The 21,801-nt window shown below is 44.8% G+C and overlaps 1 protein-coding gene across 1 annotated transcript; it reads left to right on the top strand.

Annotated features, from left to right (window-relative positions):
• Nucleotides 1–1,190: 1,190 nt before the first annotated feature.
• On the top strand, nucleotides 1,191–9,723 carry dctn4 (dynactin 4). Its single transcript, XM_079269363.1, has 13 exons — nucleotides 1,191–1,359; nucleotides 1,971–2,041; nucleotides 2,193–2,371; nucleotides 2,573–2,616; nucleotides 2,898–3,005; nucleotides 4,342–4,415; nucleotides 5,051–5,163; nucleotides 5,244–5,353; nucleotides 5,452–5,525; nucleotides 5,861–5,915; nucleotides 6,376–6,483; nucleotides 8,011–8,108; nucleotides 8,193–9,723. Exons 1-13 carry the CDS (start codon nucleotides 1,225–1,227, stop codon nucleotides 8,416–8,418), a joined length of 1,395 nt encoding a protein of 464 aa, XP_079125489.1. The 5' UTR covers nucleotides 1,191–1,224; the 3' UTR covers nucleotides 8,419–9,723.
• The last annotated feature ends 12,078 nt before the right edge of the window (nucleotides 9,724–21,801 follow it).

The raw sequence follows: 21,801 nt of genomic DNA on the forward strand, positions 1-21,801 counted from the left end.
AATCACAGACACAATCACAGTGACACACTTGTGTCACTGAAAGTTATTGAAACTTTGTTGCAGTGTTTCAGGGCGTTTTCACACCTTCAGTTCGTTTGCTTTGTTGCAGTTGCTCCTTTGTTCGGTTTGTGTTCAAACTGCAACATTTAACACTGAAAGCCCTGAAACACTGCAACAAAGTTTCAATAACTTTCAGTGACACAAGGCGTCACTTTTAAAGAGCAATACGGATGCGAGCACACACGCACAGGCTCAGAGGCAGATTATCACATTTAATTTACAATTAATGAGCGACTAATGTAGCCAGGATGTCTTCGCACAAAGCATCGATGCGGCGACACAGTGTTGTTGGACACCGGGATCATGTCCAACTTTTTTGCTTCTTTCTCCCCAATCATACATTCCACCATCTCTCTGGCAGCTGGCAAGCTCACGTCTTCGGCGATTGTGTGCGGTAGCCCCTTTCTCGCTATTCTGTAACCAGATATGAAGCCCGTAGTGCGTCATTTATAGACCCAACACATGAATGAGACTGCAGTTGTTTTTGGCTGTTTTGTAACTCCTCCAATTTCGATATAAACAATGTAAGGGGCGTTTGACTTGCACTGGCATGCTTGGTGTTCAGGTGGCGACGTAAATAAGAGCTTCAGACTGTTAGCCAGAACCTCACTGCACACCACGCACTGTGGCTTTGGGGAATCTGCGTTGCCAATCCAAGTGAAGCCCAGACACAGATACTTTTCATCATATTTCCTCTTTTTTTCCCAGTCTGATGCTCACTCTCGTTTACTCTTTTTTCACCTTGACTCGATGGGCCGATGTGCTCCCGATTTGTCTGTGCTATCCCTTCCTCCTTTTCGGTCTCCTCCGTCTCATCTTCCTCTGACTCCCGTTCGATTTCTTCTCCCGGTCTCTCCCCAACGCACCTCTCCGTTCCCCTCGCCTCCGATTCCTCTCTCTCTCTCTGTCCCTCTCCTCTTTTACGACTGATAGCTTCAGATGTCCCACCTGACAGTTTTTAAATTAAAATTACATTTTTTTTTTATATTTAATATTATTACACCATCAGACCGCCATTACACTTTTCCTCTCGCGCACCCCCTAGAGGCAGCTCGCGCACCCCACTTTGGGAATCCCTGCTCTAAGGCCAGACGACTAGCGGGGACATCCACACTAGCAGGAGTGCAGTCAGTGAGCCCATCCACTCGGCTGAGCTGCTCAGAGATGGCGTCCCTTCTGCAGCCGGATAGAGTTGTCTATCTGGTTCGTGGAGAGAAAAAGATCAGAGCCCCTCTATCCCAACTTTATTTCTGTCGCTATTGTAGTGAGCTACGGTCTCTGGAATGCGTGTCTCACGAGGTACGTGGACGTTTCACCTTACTGTCCTCAAGCTAGCTGTTAGCTTAATTTAGTCAGCAGCTACTTTGTTGTTAGCGGTTTGCTAGTAGCTTTGACAGGTAGGTGGGATTAGTCCAGCCACCTCGCGCATTGTATGGCTAAGCCGCTTGTCAATCAACAGTCTGCTCATCTCATTGGCTACAAGCGACCGGTTAACTTCCGCTGGAGTTAGCGTTATTTCGAGCACAGCATAAATCGGCGGACAAGCTAGCTAGCTAGCTCTTGGTATTCTTTGAGTGTAACGTGTACGTATTTGCCGAGCTCATAAATAAAGAATATATCCGACAAGTACAAACTATTTGTTATTAGTTCACCCCAGCTCACGTCTTCACAGTCAAAAACCCATCTTGTTAACGTGGCTCACAGTCATGGTCACCACACCCAGACCGCTTTAGCTTTCTCACATATTGCGATTTCAGATCACCAGTCAGTGATTGATCTTTGTAAACACGTGATTGCTTATCGTTACAGTAAAACACGAGTCCTATTCTCCTGAAAAACATCATTCGGTTTAAGATGTGGATGCGCAGGTTGGCTGACTCGTCTCTTGAACCCCTGTTTTTGGTGATCAGGTGGACTCCCACTATTGTCCCAGCTGTTTGGAGAACATGCCATCTGCAGAGGCTAAGCTTAAAAAGAACAGGTGAGACGCTCGTGCTTAAAGAGAGCTATGTGCATACACAATATAGAGATCTTGCAGGTCACTGCTGACTCTGTACCGGTCTGGTCTCCTTACGCCATCAAATGAACGCCATTTCTGTACTTTCATTCATTCCTGACTATCTGTGCTGCAGGTGTGCAAATTGTTTTGACTGCCCATGTTGCATGCACACGCTGTCCACTCGAGCCACCAACATCCCAGCTCCTCTGCCCGATGATCCGACCAAGACGGCCATGAAGAAGGCCTACTACCTGGCCTGTGGCTTCTGTCGCTGGACCTCCAGGGACGTGGGAATGGCTGACAAATCAGTTGGTGGGTGCAGACATGAATAATGTAGACGCATCAATGTGCTCATGTTTTAAGTATTTCCAAAAAACTTCAAAAAGAAGTAAGAAGCATCCACGGTACCAAGTAGGTCTCCAGTTGCTCATTAAGTCAGCACATGTACAAAGCTGTTGTCTGTTGTATTTCTTTCTTATGACTCATGTTTTGTCTGATTTTTGTTCACTGCAGCCAGCGGTGGATGGCAGGAGCCAGAGAACCCTTCTACTCAGCGGGTAAGTTTTTGCACAAAAGTATTTTCAGGGTTTCTTTACAGGATTGTAAGTATTAGTGATCATTTATCTGCACTTTTCCACTTTTCACAAGTTAATTGAAAGTTTGTCAGTCGATTGTTTTGAAGGGTGCCTGTAAGGCCTTATTGTGTTATTGTCAAACTGTTGTGTAACCAAACAATATGTAGTGTTGGGATACTTACTGTGTTGTTTTATTTAAAAAAAAGAATACAGGAGGCATTGATGACCAGTTGATTGATGACCAATGATTTGTTTCCCCACAGATCAACAAGCTGATCGAGTATTACCAGCAGCTGGCCCACAGAGAGAAGCAGGACAGAGACAGGAAGAAGCTGGCCAGGAGGCGACAGTGCATGCCTCTGGCGTTCTCGGTACTTTACCTCCTATGAGCCCAATTCAGCCTTTCAAAAAAATGAAATCCCTTCTTCTTTTCCCGTGCAAATGCAAATAGCTGTCGTCTCACTGTAATCTGTGACAGAATCTAGAGATCAATGATGATATGCATTTGAGAGATCTATTTGATACGGAGATTCGAACTAAATCTCAACAACATTACCAATGACACATTTAAAGTTTGTGGCCTTGGGGATGTTATTTGATAAGCAAACATTTAACCAAAGCAGGCGTGAATAATAAGCAGCTCATATGTTTCCTTGGAGTAAAAGATTTACACCATGTCTACACTTGGGCGGATAAGTATGAACACGCTTTTTATTTGTGGAGACGATTTTTGGGTATATTTTCAAAATGTTCTCCTTCCATATTGAAATTTCCAAAAAACAGAAAAATAATCCTGCTTAGTCCGTCTGAAAGGTCAGAACGGAGCAGAAGATGTACTTTCTTTAAAGCGAGTTGCCCCGGTGTGGACGTGGTCTTCATGAGCTTGTTGGCTCATTCTGCTTCTACAATGTTAATATCCGATAATGCAAACCAGTCTTTCCTGTCGTGTGTTGGAAACGTCTCCAGACATTAAGCTGCTATGTCCTGCAGTTGTTTTCCATCACTGATAGCATTTCTGTTGCTGTTGCATGTCACCAAATGCCACTAATGTTTGCTGAATTGCTTTTCTTTCACCTGGTTCTTTGTTCTCTCCTCTTCCTTTGCTTATGCACTCTGATATTTTGGTTTTTGCCCTCTTCCCCCCCCCAGCAACACACTATTCATGTGGTGGTGAGTTGTATTTTTCACAACTTGGATAGTCTCATCTTCACAGTAGCACTGTCTTCTCTGCGTCTCTCGTCCTGTCTAATCTGTAACCGAGTGACCTCACAGATCACATGAATGTTGCGTAATTGAGACGGCGATCCAAACAATGGGAGCCTTTGTGTTCATAAGAGGGAGAGAAGAAACTGAAGACTTTGTTTAAGTCTGTGTGACCAGATCGAAATATTTTCATACTAATTAAGTTGTGGACCCTCAGTCTGTCCGAGTTGATTCCCTCCCACTATCCTGGGCAGAAAGGTTCCTGTTATTGTCTCTTAACACAAGATTAATAGCTTATTTATTGTTTATTTAAATGACAAATACCATTTCTTTCCATTTTAGTTTTTGAAAGTTGTCGTAAACTCCGCTTTTGGATCAAGATCGTGTGTTAAATGTAGTCATGTAGAAAATCATTGTAGATTCGGTACATTTCATGAATTGTCTTTAGCTCTTTTTTCACTCGGCAGAATGTCTGATCTTGTTTTTATTCCTAAATTCTCTCAGGAGAAATACGGCCTCGGAACCCGACTCCAGAGGCAGAGGTCTGGAGCTCCCATATCCAGCCTGTCTGGCCTGTCGTGAGTAGTCTTCCTGTCATATACACAGAATTACTGCCGACTCCACACACACGGAACTTATCTTCACAGTAAAACTACTCGGATAAATTGACTTCATACCGTCCAGCAGTTCATTAATTTCAGTGTGCCATGAAAATCAATTTTGTAGAGCCTTGAAGCTCTGCTTGAGATACATGTGAATCCATCACAGTGAACCGCTCGTCACCCTTTTTATATTCTCTCAAAGTTCCATCATCACTTTTGAAGTAATGCAGCGATCACCGGTTTCATATGAAACCACCAGGATGCATTCAAGGACCCTGCTTGATATCTGTAAATGAATTGGCTGACAGAAGGCACTGTGTTGACAGAGTACGCTGTCAGATCTAAAACAGGCTCGGAGATAATTATGCAGATTTGGTCTCCGTTCAGTGACCAGGTCTAAGATCTCAGCTGACAAAGTCTCTTCTCTCAACTGCAACTTTGATCTTGACTAAAAAAGTAACACAGCTTATAATGCTCACTGGCAATGTAAGGTATACGTGTATGTGATCTGACGTAAACATTAGAAAACCTCACTGAGCTTTACTGCGTTCAGTTTACACTATGAGAGATACAGCAGGTTGTTGACGGCAGTATCTGTGTGACTCCACCAGCCTGAAAGAGGGCGAGGACCAAAAGGAGATCACCATCGAGCCGGCCCAGGCCCTGGATGAAGTGGAACCCCTGCCTGAAGACTGTTATACCAGGCCCATCAGCCTACCGGAGGGTAAGACTTCCGATTGGAAGCTCGCTAAACAATACAAATTATTTTGGGTTGAAGCTGAGCTTTGTTCGTGTCCCTTCCAGTGACCACGCTGCGCCAGCGGCTCCTGCAGCCCGACTTCCAGCCTGCAGGGGCGTCTCAGCTCCACCCCAGACACAAACACCTCCTGATGAAGCGCTCGCTGCGCTGCAGGGTCGGTACCACTTCACGCTTGTATCCTCCTGGATCCATTTTTCAAAAAGGCCGGTCACGTTTACGTCATGGTTTTCTGTCTTCATTTTCTCCTTCCAGAAATGTGAGCACAACTTGAGCAAGCCGGAGTTTAACCCCACTTCAATCAAGTTTAAAATACAGCTGGTGGCTGTGTGAGTATTGGTCGTCAGGTTCTGTCCAAACATGCGTCTTCATGAGGATGCAGATCTTTCAGTTAATAAATACAACTACAGACTCATGTTCATGGAATTGTCCATGCAAAAGTAGCTCAATCTTAAAAGCATTTAAAGGAAAATAACCCCAAAATATACACACTCTAAAATGGTCTCCTGGAAGATACATCAAATGACTCATTTGACACATAGCACGTTGTTCTCAGGGGTTCATCAGGAGTTCATGGTGTGCTTGTGTTTTAACCCGCAGTGAATGTGGTTGAACGCAGTCCGTGGGTTTGAGTGTAACTGTGTATTGATTGTTCCTCCTACAGGAGCTACATCCCCGAAGTGAGAATTATGTCCATTCCAAATCTCCGGAACATGAAGGTCAGTGTGTGTGTGTGTGTGTGTGCGCGCGCGCGCTGGTTCAGACATGTTGAGTGTTTTATTTGTTCTGTTGAGTCTGTTCCATGCTGCTAACACATGCTAACTCACCACTAGCAAACCCTTTTGGAGCTCAAGTCTCTATTTTTAGTGTCTTACAAGGAAATGAGCTCTGCTGTCCGGCTATGAAACTAAAACGAACCATCTTAACGGCGGTTAGAGTGATGCGTTGCGTTTTAAGACACTAAGGAGACGCTGCAGCTTTTGTACTCGTCAACCTGATGCCTAAAGATCAAAGTGCTAATACGCTGGTGGTTAATAAAGAGGCTGAAATGCACTTGCCGTCCCGAATCAGGACAAAACTTAGTTCTAATAAGTGTATTGAGCTAAATGGTCAAAAACAGACCTTTTTTTAACTCAATCAGCTTTGAAAGATGTGTTTTTCTACATCCTGTCTATTTAGGAGAGCCAAGTGCTGCTGACTCTGACCAACCCAGTGGAGAACATCACCCACGTCACCCTGGCTCCTTATGAGGACGAAGATCCGGACGACATCAACAGCACAGCGAAGGTATTTAACGCTGCTTTCTCCCGTTTTATTTGTTGAAATATCGTATCGGACAGTTGTGTTGAATACTCATTGCGGTCCAACCACTACCAAACATTGACTCTATGATTTAGACAGTAATGGTGTGAATTCTTACTGCATTAAACGTTAAAATTGTCATGACTGTCCCGTACAGGATTAGCGCCCAACTCAGAAACATTTCATTGGGATGATGCGTCCGTGTTATTCTGCTGGGCACGCAGTTGTTTACCGAAAACCACTTCAGGAGGCAATAATATGCAAGGGCTGTGTGTTCATCGGCTTGTTTAAGAGTAATTCTGCCCCACATGGTGGCCAAACATCACTGAGCGGAGCTTTAACTGCACCATGGCTCAAATTCAGAGGACATGAAATGTGCACAGTCCCAGATTGTAGCCCAGGTCTGCCTGCCTGCTCTTAAATATTGCATATTCTATCAAGCGATATTTCTGCGGCGCAGGGCGGTCTGTTCATTCACGCGGCCTGTAGCAGGTAGCCTTATCATCTTCCTATATGCGGAGCAGTTGGGTCCAATTCTTACCTTCAGCTGTCACGAGCACAGCTAAGAGTGTTCCCGCGCTGCTGCTGGGCTCCCGGTGACTACAGGCCGTTTGTCTTTGGCCTCTTTAGCGATGAAGTCTCGGCCCAGACCGGGTGAGGAGGAGGAGCTCCTGGCCAAAAAGACACCGGAGCGTCTTCGTGACCCATTTCCTTTCACATTGTGGCCAAACGCAGTGCATTCCTGTCATCCTGCTGGATCTGATATTCAGACACCTGGAGGGCAGCGTGAACCACCGCTTGGTTGATTTCATGGAGCAGCTCTGTCCATAGATCACTGCGTATCTTATGTGTGTGTTTACTGATGACTATAAGAGCACAATGCACTCATTTTAAAGGTAATTTCCGTTTTGTAGGCTGAGAAGTATCGACCAATCCCGTTCGAGCAGATGAAACGGTCCTCCCGTTATCTCTCAAGTGAAACTCCAGTCTCCAGAAATAGAGCCTCTCGCCCCCAGATGATAGATATCCGTCTGTTCAGAGATTAGTGTGAACATAAATTAGTTGTATTCAATTTGGATTTTTGGAACACCTTCACATGAAGTGTGCAAGGAGCATCAACACTTTAAAGAGCTGCAGGTGGTGCTTTTAAAAAGCTCAAAGTGGAAACCTGCAGTAAAGCGGTCCTCCATAGAGCCCCAGGCTCTGCAAATATTGTTCACTTTCAGAGTCACAACGTCCTAGAGTCGGATGCAAGCGGAGCGCAGGAAAAGTTCCTCCTCTGGTGACGAACTGCACGTTCGTCATTCTGCTCAGTGAAGGTGAAACAACAGTAAACAAGGCACCAGTATTTATTCTGAGTTGAGGCAGATTGTTTTTCCCCCAAAAACCCACAAATTGACATTGGCGTGCTTAAAAACAGAGAAACTTTATGGTGTTTAAAACCTAAGTTGACTCATCCAACAAGTCTGAAAGTCACTGAACTGTAACTTTTTTATTTTTATTGTTTTTAAGGTTATGGTACCCAGCAAAGAACTGGTCTTGGCAGGGAAGGATGCTGCTGCGGAGTACGATGAACTGGCTGAACCCCAGGACTTTCAGGATGACCCAGAGTAAGTGAACACACACACACACACAGACACACACCGCGCGGTGTGAGGGCGCTCTCGGTCTGATCCTTCTTGTTCTTTCCACAGTGTTGTTGCCTTCAGGAAATCCAACAAGATTGGTTTCTTCATCAGAGTGATCCCTCAGAAGGACGAGGACGCGGATGTCACCGTTTCATTTAAGATCCGACACGACTTCCGCAACCTCGCTGCTCCCGTCAGGCCGAGCGAGGAGGGAGCCGCCGCCGCCGCCGCCGCCGAGGCCATTTGGCTCACGCACCACGTCGAGCTGAGGCTGGGGCCGCTCGCTCCCTGAACATGAATACTCTGTTTGCTTTCAAACAGTCCTAGTGTCGAGCTCTTTCAACCAGTTTCTGTGGGACGAGTTTAATTTAAACATGATTTCTGATTCTGCTCATTGACGTGCGGTCTGCTCGGCATACCGCTGTGCCAGAAGTTTAGTTGCGTCACCAGATTACATGGTGGAGAATGCAGTGATTGCACCTTATAAAGCCCACCTTATAAAACTACATGAAACCATGACTGACTGCATCAAGTTTACTTTTTTGTTTATGGCTACATACTGTATTTCACCGCATCTTGATTCTCCTCACCCTTAAACACGACCGTCTGACGTTAATCACTTAGTGTGTCGCAGAACCTCATGTATACACACCGCCATTCACAAGTGTGGAGTCCCCTCTTGTATTGATGAGTGTAATTCAGACATCAAATCTATTATTCACCAAAAGAAGTGCTGAGTGTTTAAAAACGTCAACACACAGTCGGTGTCTCTAGTGTTACCAGCCAGGGGAGAATACTGTTGTGTTGAGAATACCCAATTAGTCCCAAACTTGAACGGCAAGTGTACATAATATTACTAATTAGGAAAAGTTTTGTTTTTAACCCTCCACCCTTTATGCTCGAGTGTGACAAAGGTTTTGTCTCTGTGCCGCGTAGAGTATTTTCTTAAATGGCAAAGTATGTTGTCCTATTCCATGTGTCAACTATAGATTTGTGTTTTGGTATATTCGTCTTTAATACATGTCGAAAATAGCAGTTCATGTTGAAAGATGAGTGAGTTGGTATACGTCACCATAACATCGAGAATGAATGAGCGATGAGCAGAATCAGAAGAAGTCCCCACTGTGCAGCACTCTGCTCAGCTTATGCATCATCGCCAACATCCTTTCTCTGCAGACGGTAATATCGTATTAACTCGCATGCTTTAGCTATAGCAGGTGTGGCACACGGTAGACGATGTCGTCCCACTTACTGATCTCCTGTTTTCAGATCAACAGACAGCTTCTCCTGGTGTTGAATCGTTTTATTATTGTTTTAAGTCAAACCGTAACCTTCGCCGGCACCGTGGGGAGGAAGCTCTGTAGATCACATTACAGTACAAAGTGTTAATTATTTCAATATTTTGAGACACTATCATTTTTTTTCTGATTTAGTATCAAATGTATCTTCCTGTTTTGTAGAGCTCACTGACCTCTCTGCCAGTATATATCGTCAGCTGCTGTCATTTTTGGTCTGCAAGTGTGTTAGTAAAACAGAGCCTTCCAACACAGTTCATCTTCTGTCCAGGCTAATAAACTCATGTGATACTGTCACAGTACTCTTGACTTTTTTGTTGTTGTTGAGTGCTGACATGACTTTTAATGCAGGTGGGACTTTTTCCCCATAAATTGTGACTCTGAATCCCACAATGCCTTTCAAACTCTCCCTGGGCCTCGTGGTGTGTTTTCATTCTCGCCACAGGATGGCGCTGCAAGCAAACAGTTTCCAGAGAGTTATTTTGGAGGAGAGCTTTCGGTGATGCATTCTACAGCATGATCTTGAATTGCCTTACAAGCTGAAACCGTACGATTATTACAGTAATGATTTGATTGAGAAGGTTCCACACACTCTGATCCAGAAACATTTGAATACTGATCCAAGCAAAGCTCAATATTAGCTTCTTCAGTGTGTGAGTCGTGAGGATAGAAGGTCTACCTGTCAACATTGGGAGTAGCTAATAACGAAATGTTTGTCCCAACAGATGCCACTTGGTATTCAACACATATCGGTCCTGTTCAGTGATGCTTTGCACACGCATGGGACAGTTTATTGCCTCTGGAAAGGCCGAGCAGATACGCGGTGCGGGCCTGTCCGCTCCGTCTGGGTAATAAAGCCATGATTTTCTTTTATCTTTTGGCAGATATAAACAGCTCGGAGGAGTGGCCAGTGCAAGAGCCATACATCACCACAGAAGATGAGGTAATAAAGCACACATGGGGCCGCTCCGTACCACTGAAGCAGCCCAGACTCCCACTTCAAGCACAGCTGATGAGAGCAGCAGCTGACTGAGTGCACAGCAGTGGTGTGCTGTACCTGCACTTACTGGGTGGTTGCTTCCTGCTTCAGATATCATATTTTATGTTTTTAAAAGATGCTTGCTGTGCTAAACCTGTGTATATAATCATGGCCATGCTTTAATTTAGATAAACATGGAAGACTCATTGAAAATGCCTGGGTTGCATAAGGCCTTGAATGATCTCCAAAAACACCGCCTGGAAGACAAATTCTGGGTTCCTCTGGTCAGGATAATATTTTCCTGGATCAAGACTCCAATTATTTCCTGCTCAGCAACAGCGTGATCTTATTTGTAGAACCTTGTACTGTAAACAGCACAGACATCTGACCTGTGACCGTGTTGCGGGGATTAGAAATGAATGGTTTCTCCAGCGTGTGTTGAGTAAGTAAGTGGGTTAGTGAAGGGCTTTCACGTCCTTTCTCTACCTCTGCTTTCCCTCTTTTGAAGCCTAACATCTTTATTAATAAAGACGGGCCTTGACCAGATGAAACATTCCTCACTGAATTACAAGCTTGACTGCACCCATGGACGTTTCCACAATTACGTCATCGCCCCAAAACCGCCAGTAGCTCAGCCGCAGGAGAAGCATGACACAAACGAGCGAAAGAGGAGAAAAACTACACCTCAACAGTGCCAGTAAATTCCCTCCATCTCATAAAACCGTGACATCTGGAAGCCTGGACGACTATCATTTCTCTGTGTATTATATTACCCCTCTCACGGATCAGTGCTACAGTACATATGAGCATAACGGTGTGCATTCTGCATTAGATCTGTCAAGTGCAGAGATATTAAATGGCACGCAAACTCCTGCGCACTGTAACTTGCGAAAATACATCTACTGTATATGTGACATGTTGGTGCTGGACCTTCAATCCTTAGAGGAGTCTTTTTGCTTGTGGACCAGAATAGTTTGGACATGTCCTGTCTCTGGGAATGAGTTGGAGAATCACAAAAAGACCGAAGAGCTCTTCTTCTTCTTTTTTACTCTCTTCCCCCTTATTTTGAGGTTGAGCAGTAGGCCTGGAGGTGTTGTGAGTGATTAATCGCCAGCTTCATTTTATGCTCACCAGACCATCATCTGGTTAATTAGAGGTAATGGATGATGTCTACCCAGATGATAACTGTAGACATGTGGGCTTCCAAAGCTGGGAAAGCCAAACCTGAGAAACATTCGCTTTTTAGGAGAAAAAACAAAAAAAAACCCTCTCCACGATGCTCCTTTTGTCATTTTCTCTCCATCTCCCTCCATTTCCTCTCGCTTTCATTCAGTCTGCATCCAGGCGGCTGTAGGTTAGCTGCAATGTTGACTTTGGACGTCTGGTTGAAAAAGGTCGCTCTGAGAAAGCAGCTGACCCCTGACACCCCCCTCTGAGCCCCCGTCAGACACGCAGGCTGCAGGCCCGCTCATTGCTTTCATTTAGTATTTGCTCAATTGCTCACCGGGTGTATTACGTGTGTTAGGGCTCAAGTGTGTCAGCACCCCGAAGCCAAGGCCAGTGCCACACATTGGAGCCCTGGGAGGAATCACTGGAGGGCCGGACGTCTGCTGTTGGCTCCACATTTTCCCACTCAATGAAGAGACCAGAGTAGATATGAAATCAGACTTAATCAGGATTAGTCTAGTTTAGTAACGGACATTGGATAGCACCATTAGTCACCATACGGTACTCTGTAATTCGGTCACAGTGTTCTCTTGGCAAACCGTAAGAGCAAAGTCAGAACGGTTGTGATCCCACAACAGTCTTCTGTCTGCCCAGAGAGATCAAATGTTTCACCAGTTTTCGAGGAAAACTTTTAAGTACAATATTTCTTCACAGGCCACTGTCCGGGCTGATTCGACGTAGGCCTGTTCCCGTGAAGAGTGGAGCGGGGAGGCGCAGCTTAGCTTAGCATCAAGACTGGAAACAGCAAAATGGCTGAATATAAATGAGATATAATGTGCAAATTAGACAGTTGTAGACGTGCTGGTTGTTGAATTTCTTCTTTTTTTTAAAAGTTTGGACTCAGCCAGCTGAGGCCCCCTGTTTCCAGTCACTATGCTAAGCTTAGTCATGCAGCTGCTGGCTGTAGTTTCATGTTCAGCTGACAGATACGATAGTGGTATCTTTCTGTACGGAAGCGGAAGTTCCCAAATTGAATAAGAGGTGATTTTTAAATGGCATGGTTCGTGTACACCAGTGTGCAGAGTTGTGTTGACACCTTGAAGCTCAACTTGAGCAATGCATGCTGTCAGAAATCACACCGAGGCCCGGATTTTCCAAAAGGCTTCGGGTCTCTTTGCAGGGACGTGCAATTCCACCCACAAGATATTTCACCCTGGAACAAGAATCGTTTTATTTGCTTATATCAGCAAACAGAGACGAGCTTGACTTCCTCTGACGTCGACAGAAAAGAGTCATCTCTGTGCCTGCCACACTCAGATCTTAATTCAGTGATGCTCCGCACCAGATAATCCTCTGTGGTCTACAAGCATCCATCCCAAAACTAGGTTCATTAACTGCCCAACTGAATTACATGCCCCAAAGAAATTCAGCCACACGCCAGCAATAATGCAAGTTCAATTAATAGAGGATTTCAATTAGGGCAACACTTGTAATAGAAGCACTATTGTAGATAGCCGGAGGCATCTTTTGCAGCTAAGCCCCATTAGGTCTGGCTGAAAGTGTGCTGGCAGCTCAGACGCCGAGGACAGAGGCGACTGGTTTCTGCTGTGCAGCTGTTCCAGGCCAAACATACAGCCAAACCCACGGTAGTCCAGCCCAACATGACCCACCAACTCACCACAAATACTGTAGGCCTCAATCCAGATCCAGTACACACACACACACACACACACACACACACACACACACACACACACACACACACACACACACATCACTGAGCAGTGCCGTATTTCACCCAGGAGAGGCTAAGTTAAATCGATGAGAGCTTCATTGGATTTACCATATATTTTGTATGTTAGAAGTGGATGTAGTCACTGTGACACATTGGTTGGTGGACTGCCATTTGGAAGCCTTGAGTTTGGTATTTTTTGCCGTCACCATCTTGGTTTTTTGGCAGTTGGCTTTTTGCAACCACAAGTGACACGAGAGGGTGGAGCTGAGTGCAACCGAACTCTGAATAAGACATTTTTAGGCTTCCCTTGTCAATCACAGGGAAGCCACGCCCTGAAGCATACGCTGCTTTATTGTCTTTTCATCTGAATAGGACTATAGTTTACGAAAGGAATACCATGCTGCAGTGAACATGAATTGAAACTAGCGATTGATAGTATAAACTCATGTTTACAGTGTTTGCCGAGGTAATAAATCAGGTGAGAAGTAGAGTCCTTTTCTTGTAGACTTCTGTACAATCTGACTTGTTTTTTTGCCTCCAGAGCCCCCTGCTGGCCAGTAGAAAGAATGCAAGTTGAAGGCACTTCCACATCGGCTCCCACCTTTCAGACCTGGTCGCAGGTAGGTCACACACCAACACACCGTTTTATATTCACCATTCTGTCAGCAAGTAAATACAGGAACTTGTAATCCAGGTCCACGCCTCTAATGCCCACTTATTATCTGTTGGCGCTCTTGTTATTAAAGCTGTTTTGAGATTTATGTTTAGTTATTTACACCAAGCTAGCCAGTGTGCTAGCTGTCTGAGGTCAATGTTTTACGAGTACAACATGCTACTTCATGTCTTTTACTCTTGTGCATTCATAATTGTGTTTTGCTTCCAGCGAGGACTTGTCACTTCCTGGCATGATTCAGTATAATACTTGTCGATTTTGTTTGCCGAACTCATTTGGAGTGTGACTGTTCATTAAATACCCTGCATAATTAATCATCCAGCAGCTGATGCAGCCACAGATGTCGAGGGATTTCTTTTTGATTCAGAATTAATTATCTTGAAGTCCTAAGTGATCTTCTTTTCTACCTGCACACTCTAAACATGCAGCCACTGAATTAATGAGAGCATCATCTGTAAAAAAAAAAAAGTTGAATAGATCCTCAAGTTCGGCTGTGGAAACAAGAGTCAGACTAAAGATCCCACCGGGACCGTCGGCAGAGAACAGAGGGCTGACTTACAAATTTCAGTCATGCCGAAGGAATTTAAAACAGATTATGCTTTGCCATCCGCGCTGAAACAATACAACAAGGAACATAGAATCAGATCATCAAGACACGCAGTGTGTGCGATTAAAGGAAAGCTAACTGTAGTGAGAGAGGGCGTTTGTGAAGTAGAAATGAGTAATCTAAGAGGCCGTATTAACTGAGCCTAATCACAAGCAGAAACGTATTCATGAAATGAGCTCAGAGAAGCCTGACTAGAGGATGGAGACTACAATCAGTGGTGTTTTGATAGACATTTCTAAACATTTAAGATTTACACAAGGATATCTGCTGTCTGAGGACTCTGGCTGCTGTTTGTCTACACAGATTGGACTGAGGAGTGTGTCACAGTCAGGACGTCCTGCAGCATCGCCAGGCTTATCGCTGGTTGAAGTGGCTGCTGGGAGGATCTGGGTAGACCGGGCTTTGTTGGCTCTTGTCTAAACCATGTTGTTTTCTTTCATTTCCTGTTGATGGGGCTCGCAGATCTGATTTCCTGCCTACGCAGGAAAGATCATCTTGCTTGACTTTATCCGAGGCCCCTCTCCACCACCTTCGCTGTTAGATAGGCCTCCCTGTTATGTGTACTTTCATAATTTAGTTTTGATAAGACCTGGTGAGCGAGTGTGTAAAAGGAGAGAACGGGAAAGAGAGTCCGTGTAGGTATATAATACATTTTACAATTGAGATAATAATCCAGCTACAACAACTACAGATACAAATCAGGTTTTATACAATATACCTGACGTGACATAGTGGAGTGATATTGCAGTAGACGCGGCTTGACCTGGCAGCAAGATAGAAGAAGATCAAAGAAATGGAGGAGGAATAATAAAGATTGAGGATGGGGAGGAAGAGAGATGTCCAGAGGGATGCAAATATGTCTTCAATGGACAGTAATATTTTGGTCTGGGCCCAATCTGAAGCATCTGCCACTCCTTTCCTGTGAAAGTCTGTGCACACAGCAGCTCACCCACCTCTACAGGTATATGGGACTGCACTCCAGGCCGTGCAGCAGCAGTAGTAATACATCCCTGACATCTTCCCGTTTGCCAGAGGATGGATGAGCTTGACCCCTGAGTACTTGACCGTGTTCGCCCTGAAGCTGGAGCAACACATTCTCCACTGTATCAACATTCTCTCTTTCTAACAACTTTCCGTTCGCCGGCTGTTGAAAGAGGGCCGGCCTCTGAGGTGGAGCCCCATACAGATCAGAGTCGCATAGAGACGTTTGTGTTGCTGTTGAGATGTTCCTTTAATGGAGTAAAACAACATGTGGGTGTCAGCCCGAGCACTGCAATGACGTCATGTTCCTGGTGCGGCTTGCGCAACACCGTTAGCAGGAACGTGTTTCCAACATGATCTATTATTCAGGGCCTTACTTTCCCTTCACGAGTTCATACATATTTTCACGATGAGGGTTATCATAACATGGCCTCATGAAAAGCTAAACAAAGCATTCCTTCTCCTCCTCCTGCGCAGAATCGAAATCATCTACATCCCTCCCCATGCATTTATCATTGTCCCCCTCTTATTCACCGCTCTTATTGACGTCTTTCCTTTCCCTTCCTTTCTTTATTTCTCTGGCCATCTTTCCGTTTGTCCATCCCTCCTTCTTTCTCTCCTCCATGGTCTACCCAGCCCTTAATGAGAGGGGAGTAAAAATAAGAGTGGTGTTGCTAAGCTTTGGCAGACCAGGTCTGGTGCCAGACGAGGAACCTTTCAGGGCACGTGTGCCAGCACACGGCCTTTAAGTGGGTCAGGAAACTGAAGCCATGGCAGGACTTTTTAGTGCTCTAAACAGCCCTCTGGAGGCAGAGAGCCCGGACCAGAAGGTCAAACATCCCCTCAATCAAGACCCCCAACTCTCAGACACCTCAAGGACCCGTGGTGCTGAATGTATTAGTGAGCTTTTTCACTGGCTTCATCACCTGTGGGCTGGAACAGGAGACGTGGTTTTTTGCTTGAGTCAGCCTGAACAGGAACTTGGTACTGCGAGCTGTTTATCTTCTTATTTTCTTCTTCAGCTCTGTAACTGGAGAGGCCCAGATGGCGGCCGCCGGCTGGATTGTCAGGCGTGTATTTCAGGCTGTTTATATTTGGATCCGTCTCCAGAGATACTCTCATAACTGACATGGCTGTTATATCAATACCCGATGGGTTTACAAATAACACCGGAAAAGATGTGAATTCATTTTTTAATTCAACTATGTGACTGTTTAGTCTGCACAGGAATGCTTTAATGCTTTTTTTTCAGATTTTAAGCTTTTGATGTTTTTATTCTGGATGCTCTGTTGAACATTGTGCCCCGGCATTAGTCCTTCACGAGTGAGAAAGTAAACGGTATCATATTCAGCTGCAACGCCTTGTGTTGTGACAGTATGATTTTAGTTTCCCAGTCAAATAACCTGAGCTGAACCCATTTATTTGTTGGCATGTGTTCTTCAACCTCTGCCACATACCTTCCCAGTTGATGTTGGGCATCCAATGAATGAATGGCTGATTTCATGGTTGGTTATGGCCCAACCCCAGTGTTACAGTTGTCAAAAGTAGACAGGCCTGGCTGCGTCTCGCTGTGCAAAAGAGGGCTGACAAGGAAAGGATGCAGACAACTGATTTATCTTTTCTATGAGTGTGCAGTTTCTGCAGAAAGAGCTGTTTGTCAAATACTTGTTTAAATGGCTTGTGTGGTGTTGCCTTACATTTCTAAAGGTTTATGAGGGGAAATTTGGGAGAACCCAAACTGTCAGTTAACCTTGGCTGCAGCCAGTAATTAGACTTCAAGCACACACAATGGTTAGACTACTGACTCAGATTGCTGGTTTGGATTTAATCCCAGAAGAAATGGTCGCTTCTTTGATTCTACAGACAATAATAACAGTGTGATGCACTGGTGTGGGCTTTCAGTCTTGTGTTCACTTCATTGCGCACATTGCCTGCATTTAGTACGGTTAGTGTTGTGATGCTTTCAAGCTATAGCACGAAGGAGTGGGAACAGTTTTGGACATATTCTCTTTTGCTCTCCTGTTGAGAGTTAAATGAGAAGATTAATACCACTTTCATGTCTTTACGCTTACTACAAGGCAACTGCCAGTTAGCTTAGCTTAGCATAAACACTGGAAACAGCTAGCTTGGCTCCGTCCGATGATAACCAGCACCTCGGAAACTCGCTGAGCAACACTTTATATCCTGTTTGTTTAATCCGTACAAAAAACAAAGTGTAACAACACCCGGTCAAGAAACAGTTCAGCACACAAACGATACCAAGTATTCATTTGTGAGCTTTAAAGGTGTTGCTTGGTGGGTTTTATTAAAGCTGTTTCCAGTCGATATGCTAAGCTAAGCTAAGCAGCTGATGGTCATAGCTTCATACTGAGTGGGCAGACATGAGAGTGGTATTGATCTGCTCATCTAACTATCGGCAAGAAAGTGAATAAGCATGTTTCCTGAAATGTCAAACTATTCTTTGAAAAGAAAAAAACAGGACAGTTGGATTAGCTTTTTATTTGAAATACCCAGCTGTGATTCTTTTTTTGTTATCAGCTCCTGAACGTCTGATAAACTTCCACTCCTCTTCTTGTAACTTCCTCAACATTCATCATCGATTTATGGTCAGCCTGCAATAATAAGGTTATGAAACACGCTGGTGTCAGCTGAAAGTCAGAAAATACAGTCCATACAATATTCAAACCTTGTTGCTCGGAAATGTGGCGCAGGAAATGTTTGACAGAATGACTAGTGGGTTATTATTTTTCTCTAAAGGAGTCTGAACTTGTGCTAGACTGCACTGGGAGGAGGAGGAGGAGCTAACTTAGAGAAGCACAGTACCTTCCTATTCATGCTCGCTGGCTAACAGGTGGCCAGGAAATGACACACGGAAAGTGCTGCTATCACCTAACACACCTATTTAATTTCAGCCAACCATCACATCCTCATGCACTTCATCTCTCCATACACACACACACACACAAGCTATCATCCTGGTTTAACACACACACCCTCTGTCTATCCTGTCCAAATCGTGTGTCATATGCTGTCGCATATCACAAACCTTCCATTGTAGTTAATCCAGATTTGAGTAAAATGATGATTTCCCCCTCTGGCTCATGTATCTCTGATCAGCACGATTACAGTAGTACGACTAGAGGATACTGTTTTCATTCCTTCAGCTTTTAATAGATTCCCGATGTGCCTCGTCTTTCTTCGTCCTGATCAGAGCAAAAGACAATTGAATCAAAAAGTATTTTGGAGGGCAAAGAGAAGCTGAATGTGGATTTCACCATGACGGCCCTGTAACTCATTTTGTTGAGTGGAAAATGAAACAAGGGGGCATTCACATGGCAGCGCACACTGTTTCAGCTGTTTCAGCATCACGTTGAATACATCTTTTTGTATTCAGCTGCCATGAGCATAATCTAGATGTGCTGCCCGTCATCAAAGTCAACTTTGCCCGTCTGCTTTGATGTCCTCCATATCACTTTTGGCGTACAGTAATGCCTGCCGTGACTTGTTACATTTTTCCCAGATTTCCCAGTGGTTTGCTTGATGGCAACAGTGGGACAATAGCTCATGAGTGATCTTAAAGGTAGATGTGAGTCAACAGTAATTACGTTCCTCATCGGACCTCCTCTCCTTCTGGAGAGCATTGGGGCAGAAACCAAGAAAGACAACATCAAGGCTGATAGCACTCTTGGCTGCCTGCCCCTGTACACAACGGGGAAAAAAAATAAGCACGAGGCATGCAGAGAGACGGGAAGCAGATGCGAAGGTTTCGTCAGGCTGCTGTTGAAAGGCAGATTTAGCACCCTGCGTCCAGTTAGTCAGCCAACCCATCCTGGGCCTGGTCCATGCCCACTTTCTCCACACATCTGTAAAAGCTTAGAAGAAGTCAGTGGGCTGGATCACAGAGACAGAGCTAGGCTTTGTCAGACCACAGATCCTCTGCAGGGACTCGATCTGAATGGATTAGACTCAGAGAGCGCCAGGGGAGGACCGAGGACCGAGTTCACTGCCCCCGACCAGCAGCCCCAGTCCCTTTCGTTCATCAGAGCACTGGGTTTGCACAGTGCCAGGACTGGGGGACTGCGCTCCATCCCCCTGAAGGGGTTTTTCTTTGAGAGCACTAGAGAGTAGAGGCAATGCAGCCAGCAGAGTCATGGGTATGAGAACACTAAACAAAGTCTGTGAGGGTGGTCTAAACAGACCATACAAATGCCTCTCTTCAGTTGATGACTTTGGCTTTTTAGCAGCAACAGCTTCCCCTGGTATTTCTGTCTAAATGCCTCCTACTCCTCTCTTTTCTCTTTCTGTCACCTTCCCTATCTGTCCTTGTTTTTCCGTCTCCAGGCCTCTCACCCAGCTGCCATATAATGGCATGTGTTTTGATTGGTGCAGCACAGGGAAGCCGGGTATTGTCTGGACAGGATCTAGGCTGAGATCAGCAGATAGATCGAATGGTGGTTCAGGGCAGCGCTCGAGCTACCGACGTCATCTTTGTTTTAGTTGGACCTTGCGAACACTTAGCTAATCCTAGAAAAGAGCCAGACATGCAGGAAGTAGGGACAAATGAAAACAAGCAACACATCCACCATTATTATTATGTCAAACTCATTCATTAGAAATATGTTACTGTTGATTATGTTTCCAGATGTTATCGGACATCTTGTTTTCATTTTGAGGACTCTGAAATGAAATGTAATCACAAGGATTTATTATAACTGGTTGAAGTAATATCAATTGTTGAATTTCCTGCTTTTTCCGACCTGTACACATTTTATTTCGTCAGTTTGAGCATCCTGAATGGCTGATTTCACAGTTGGCTATGGCCCACCCCAGTGTTACAATCGCCAGAAGTGCAAAAGCCTGGCTGTCTCTTGCTGTGCAGAAAGGTGCTGACACTGAAAGGATGCAGACAACTGATTTATGTTTTCTGGCAAAAAAGTAGACAATTAATTGCTGGCGACGGGCTCAAATTACAACATGCTTGGGCCGTTGTGGCAGGGGTTCCTGAACTGAAATAGCTGGTCTGTCAGTGCCATGAATCTGCTATGATATAGAGGGGTTGGTAGCCAGTATGAAACAGGGCAGGAATGGTAATATATCCCATATGGTGTTCCACGCTTTTGATCAATGCAGTGAGAAGTCAAAATGTTTCAAGACTTCTCTTTTGATTCATTCAATAGGCGTGTGTGATGTACAGCGTACAGAGTATATGTACACATTTACACAAATACTAAGGTTGTGAGTCCCAAGTTCCCCATTGCAGCCCCTGCCAACACAGCCCCCTTACAAAACAATTGACCAATAAATAAAGTAAAATCAAAATATTGACCCTGTAAAATACAGTACAAGTACAATTCTAGAATGTTAACTTGTCCCAGGTTGCTGAATCGACTAAATGTCTTTAGAAAGAGTATTCAGCCATGCTAGCAGTTACTTGTTTGTTTGCACTTCTAGGCACAGTGGTGCTTTAAAGTGACAGTTCACCCCTGTCGTGCTGTTTTGGTGTGAGTTCCCTCGTTGTGGAGATATTGGCTGTAGAGATGTCTGCCTTCTCTTGAATATAACGGCTCTATTTGGCATTCGGTTTGTTGCTCCAAATACAAGCTACAGCTGAGGCGAATTGAAATGTCATTCGTTTTGCAGGTGTTTGGTCATAAATCAAAGTATTGGACTAACTGGAATGTTGACCTAATGATAGCACTAAATTAAAAGTGAAGGACTCACCAAAGTTATTAGCGTCCCCTTCTTGAGGGGAACATTGATGTTTGTACCACAAATCATCTGTGAACCATGATTGTCAGGCACAAATGCACGGCAATCCATCCAATAGTGAGATATTTCAGTCTGAAACCCGAGTGGTGGACTTACCGACCAACAGACCAACATGATGGAGTGTTCGTGATGTGTCCCTCTCCTGTATTACACATTGTACTGCTGTCAGAGGGACAGTAACACAGGAATCAGAATTTATGGCCAGTTTGTTGAAATAACTTCCTCTCCTTCAGGGGTGGACACCACATCGCCTGATGTTCTGTGGGATTCAAGGCCTCTGAGACTTTCCACAGTGTGTCATTTCCTCCCTGGAATCTGTGGATTCGTCATATCACTTCCTAAAGTCCTTGCCAGGCAGTGGCCCTCTTGGCTGCAGCTCCTCTTTGTTCGTGGCCGCTTTTATGGTTGTGCCACGGTCAGCACATGTCCACCACTGTCAAACACATTATTTCCTTTGCGTTTCTTTTTC

This window comes from Melanostigma gelatinosum, assembly GCF_949748355.1.
Source record: "Melanostigma gelatinosum genome assembly, chromosome: 5".
Classification (NCBI taxonomy): Eukaryota; Metazoa; Chordata; class Actinopteri; order Perciformes; family Zoarcidae; genus Melanostigma; species Melanostigma gelatinosum.

Coding starts and splice junctions, on each gene's coding strand:
- dctn4 (XM_079269363.1), top strand. CDS start 1,225: ATGGCGTCCCTTCTGCAGCCGGATAGAGTTGTCTATCTGGTTCGTGGA. Junction 2,617..2,897: donor AGAACCCTTCTACTCAGCGG/GTAAGTTTTTGC, acceptor GTTTCCCCACAG/ATCAACAAGCTGATCGAGTA. Junction 3,006..4,341: donor GCATGCCTCTGGCGTTCTCG/GTACTTTACCTC, acceptor AAATTCTCTCAG/GAGAAATACGGCCTCGGAAC.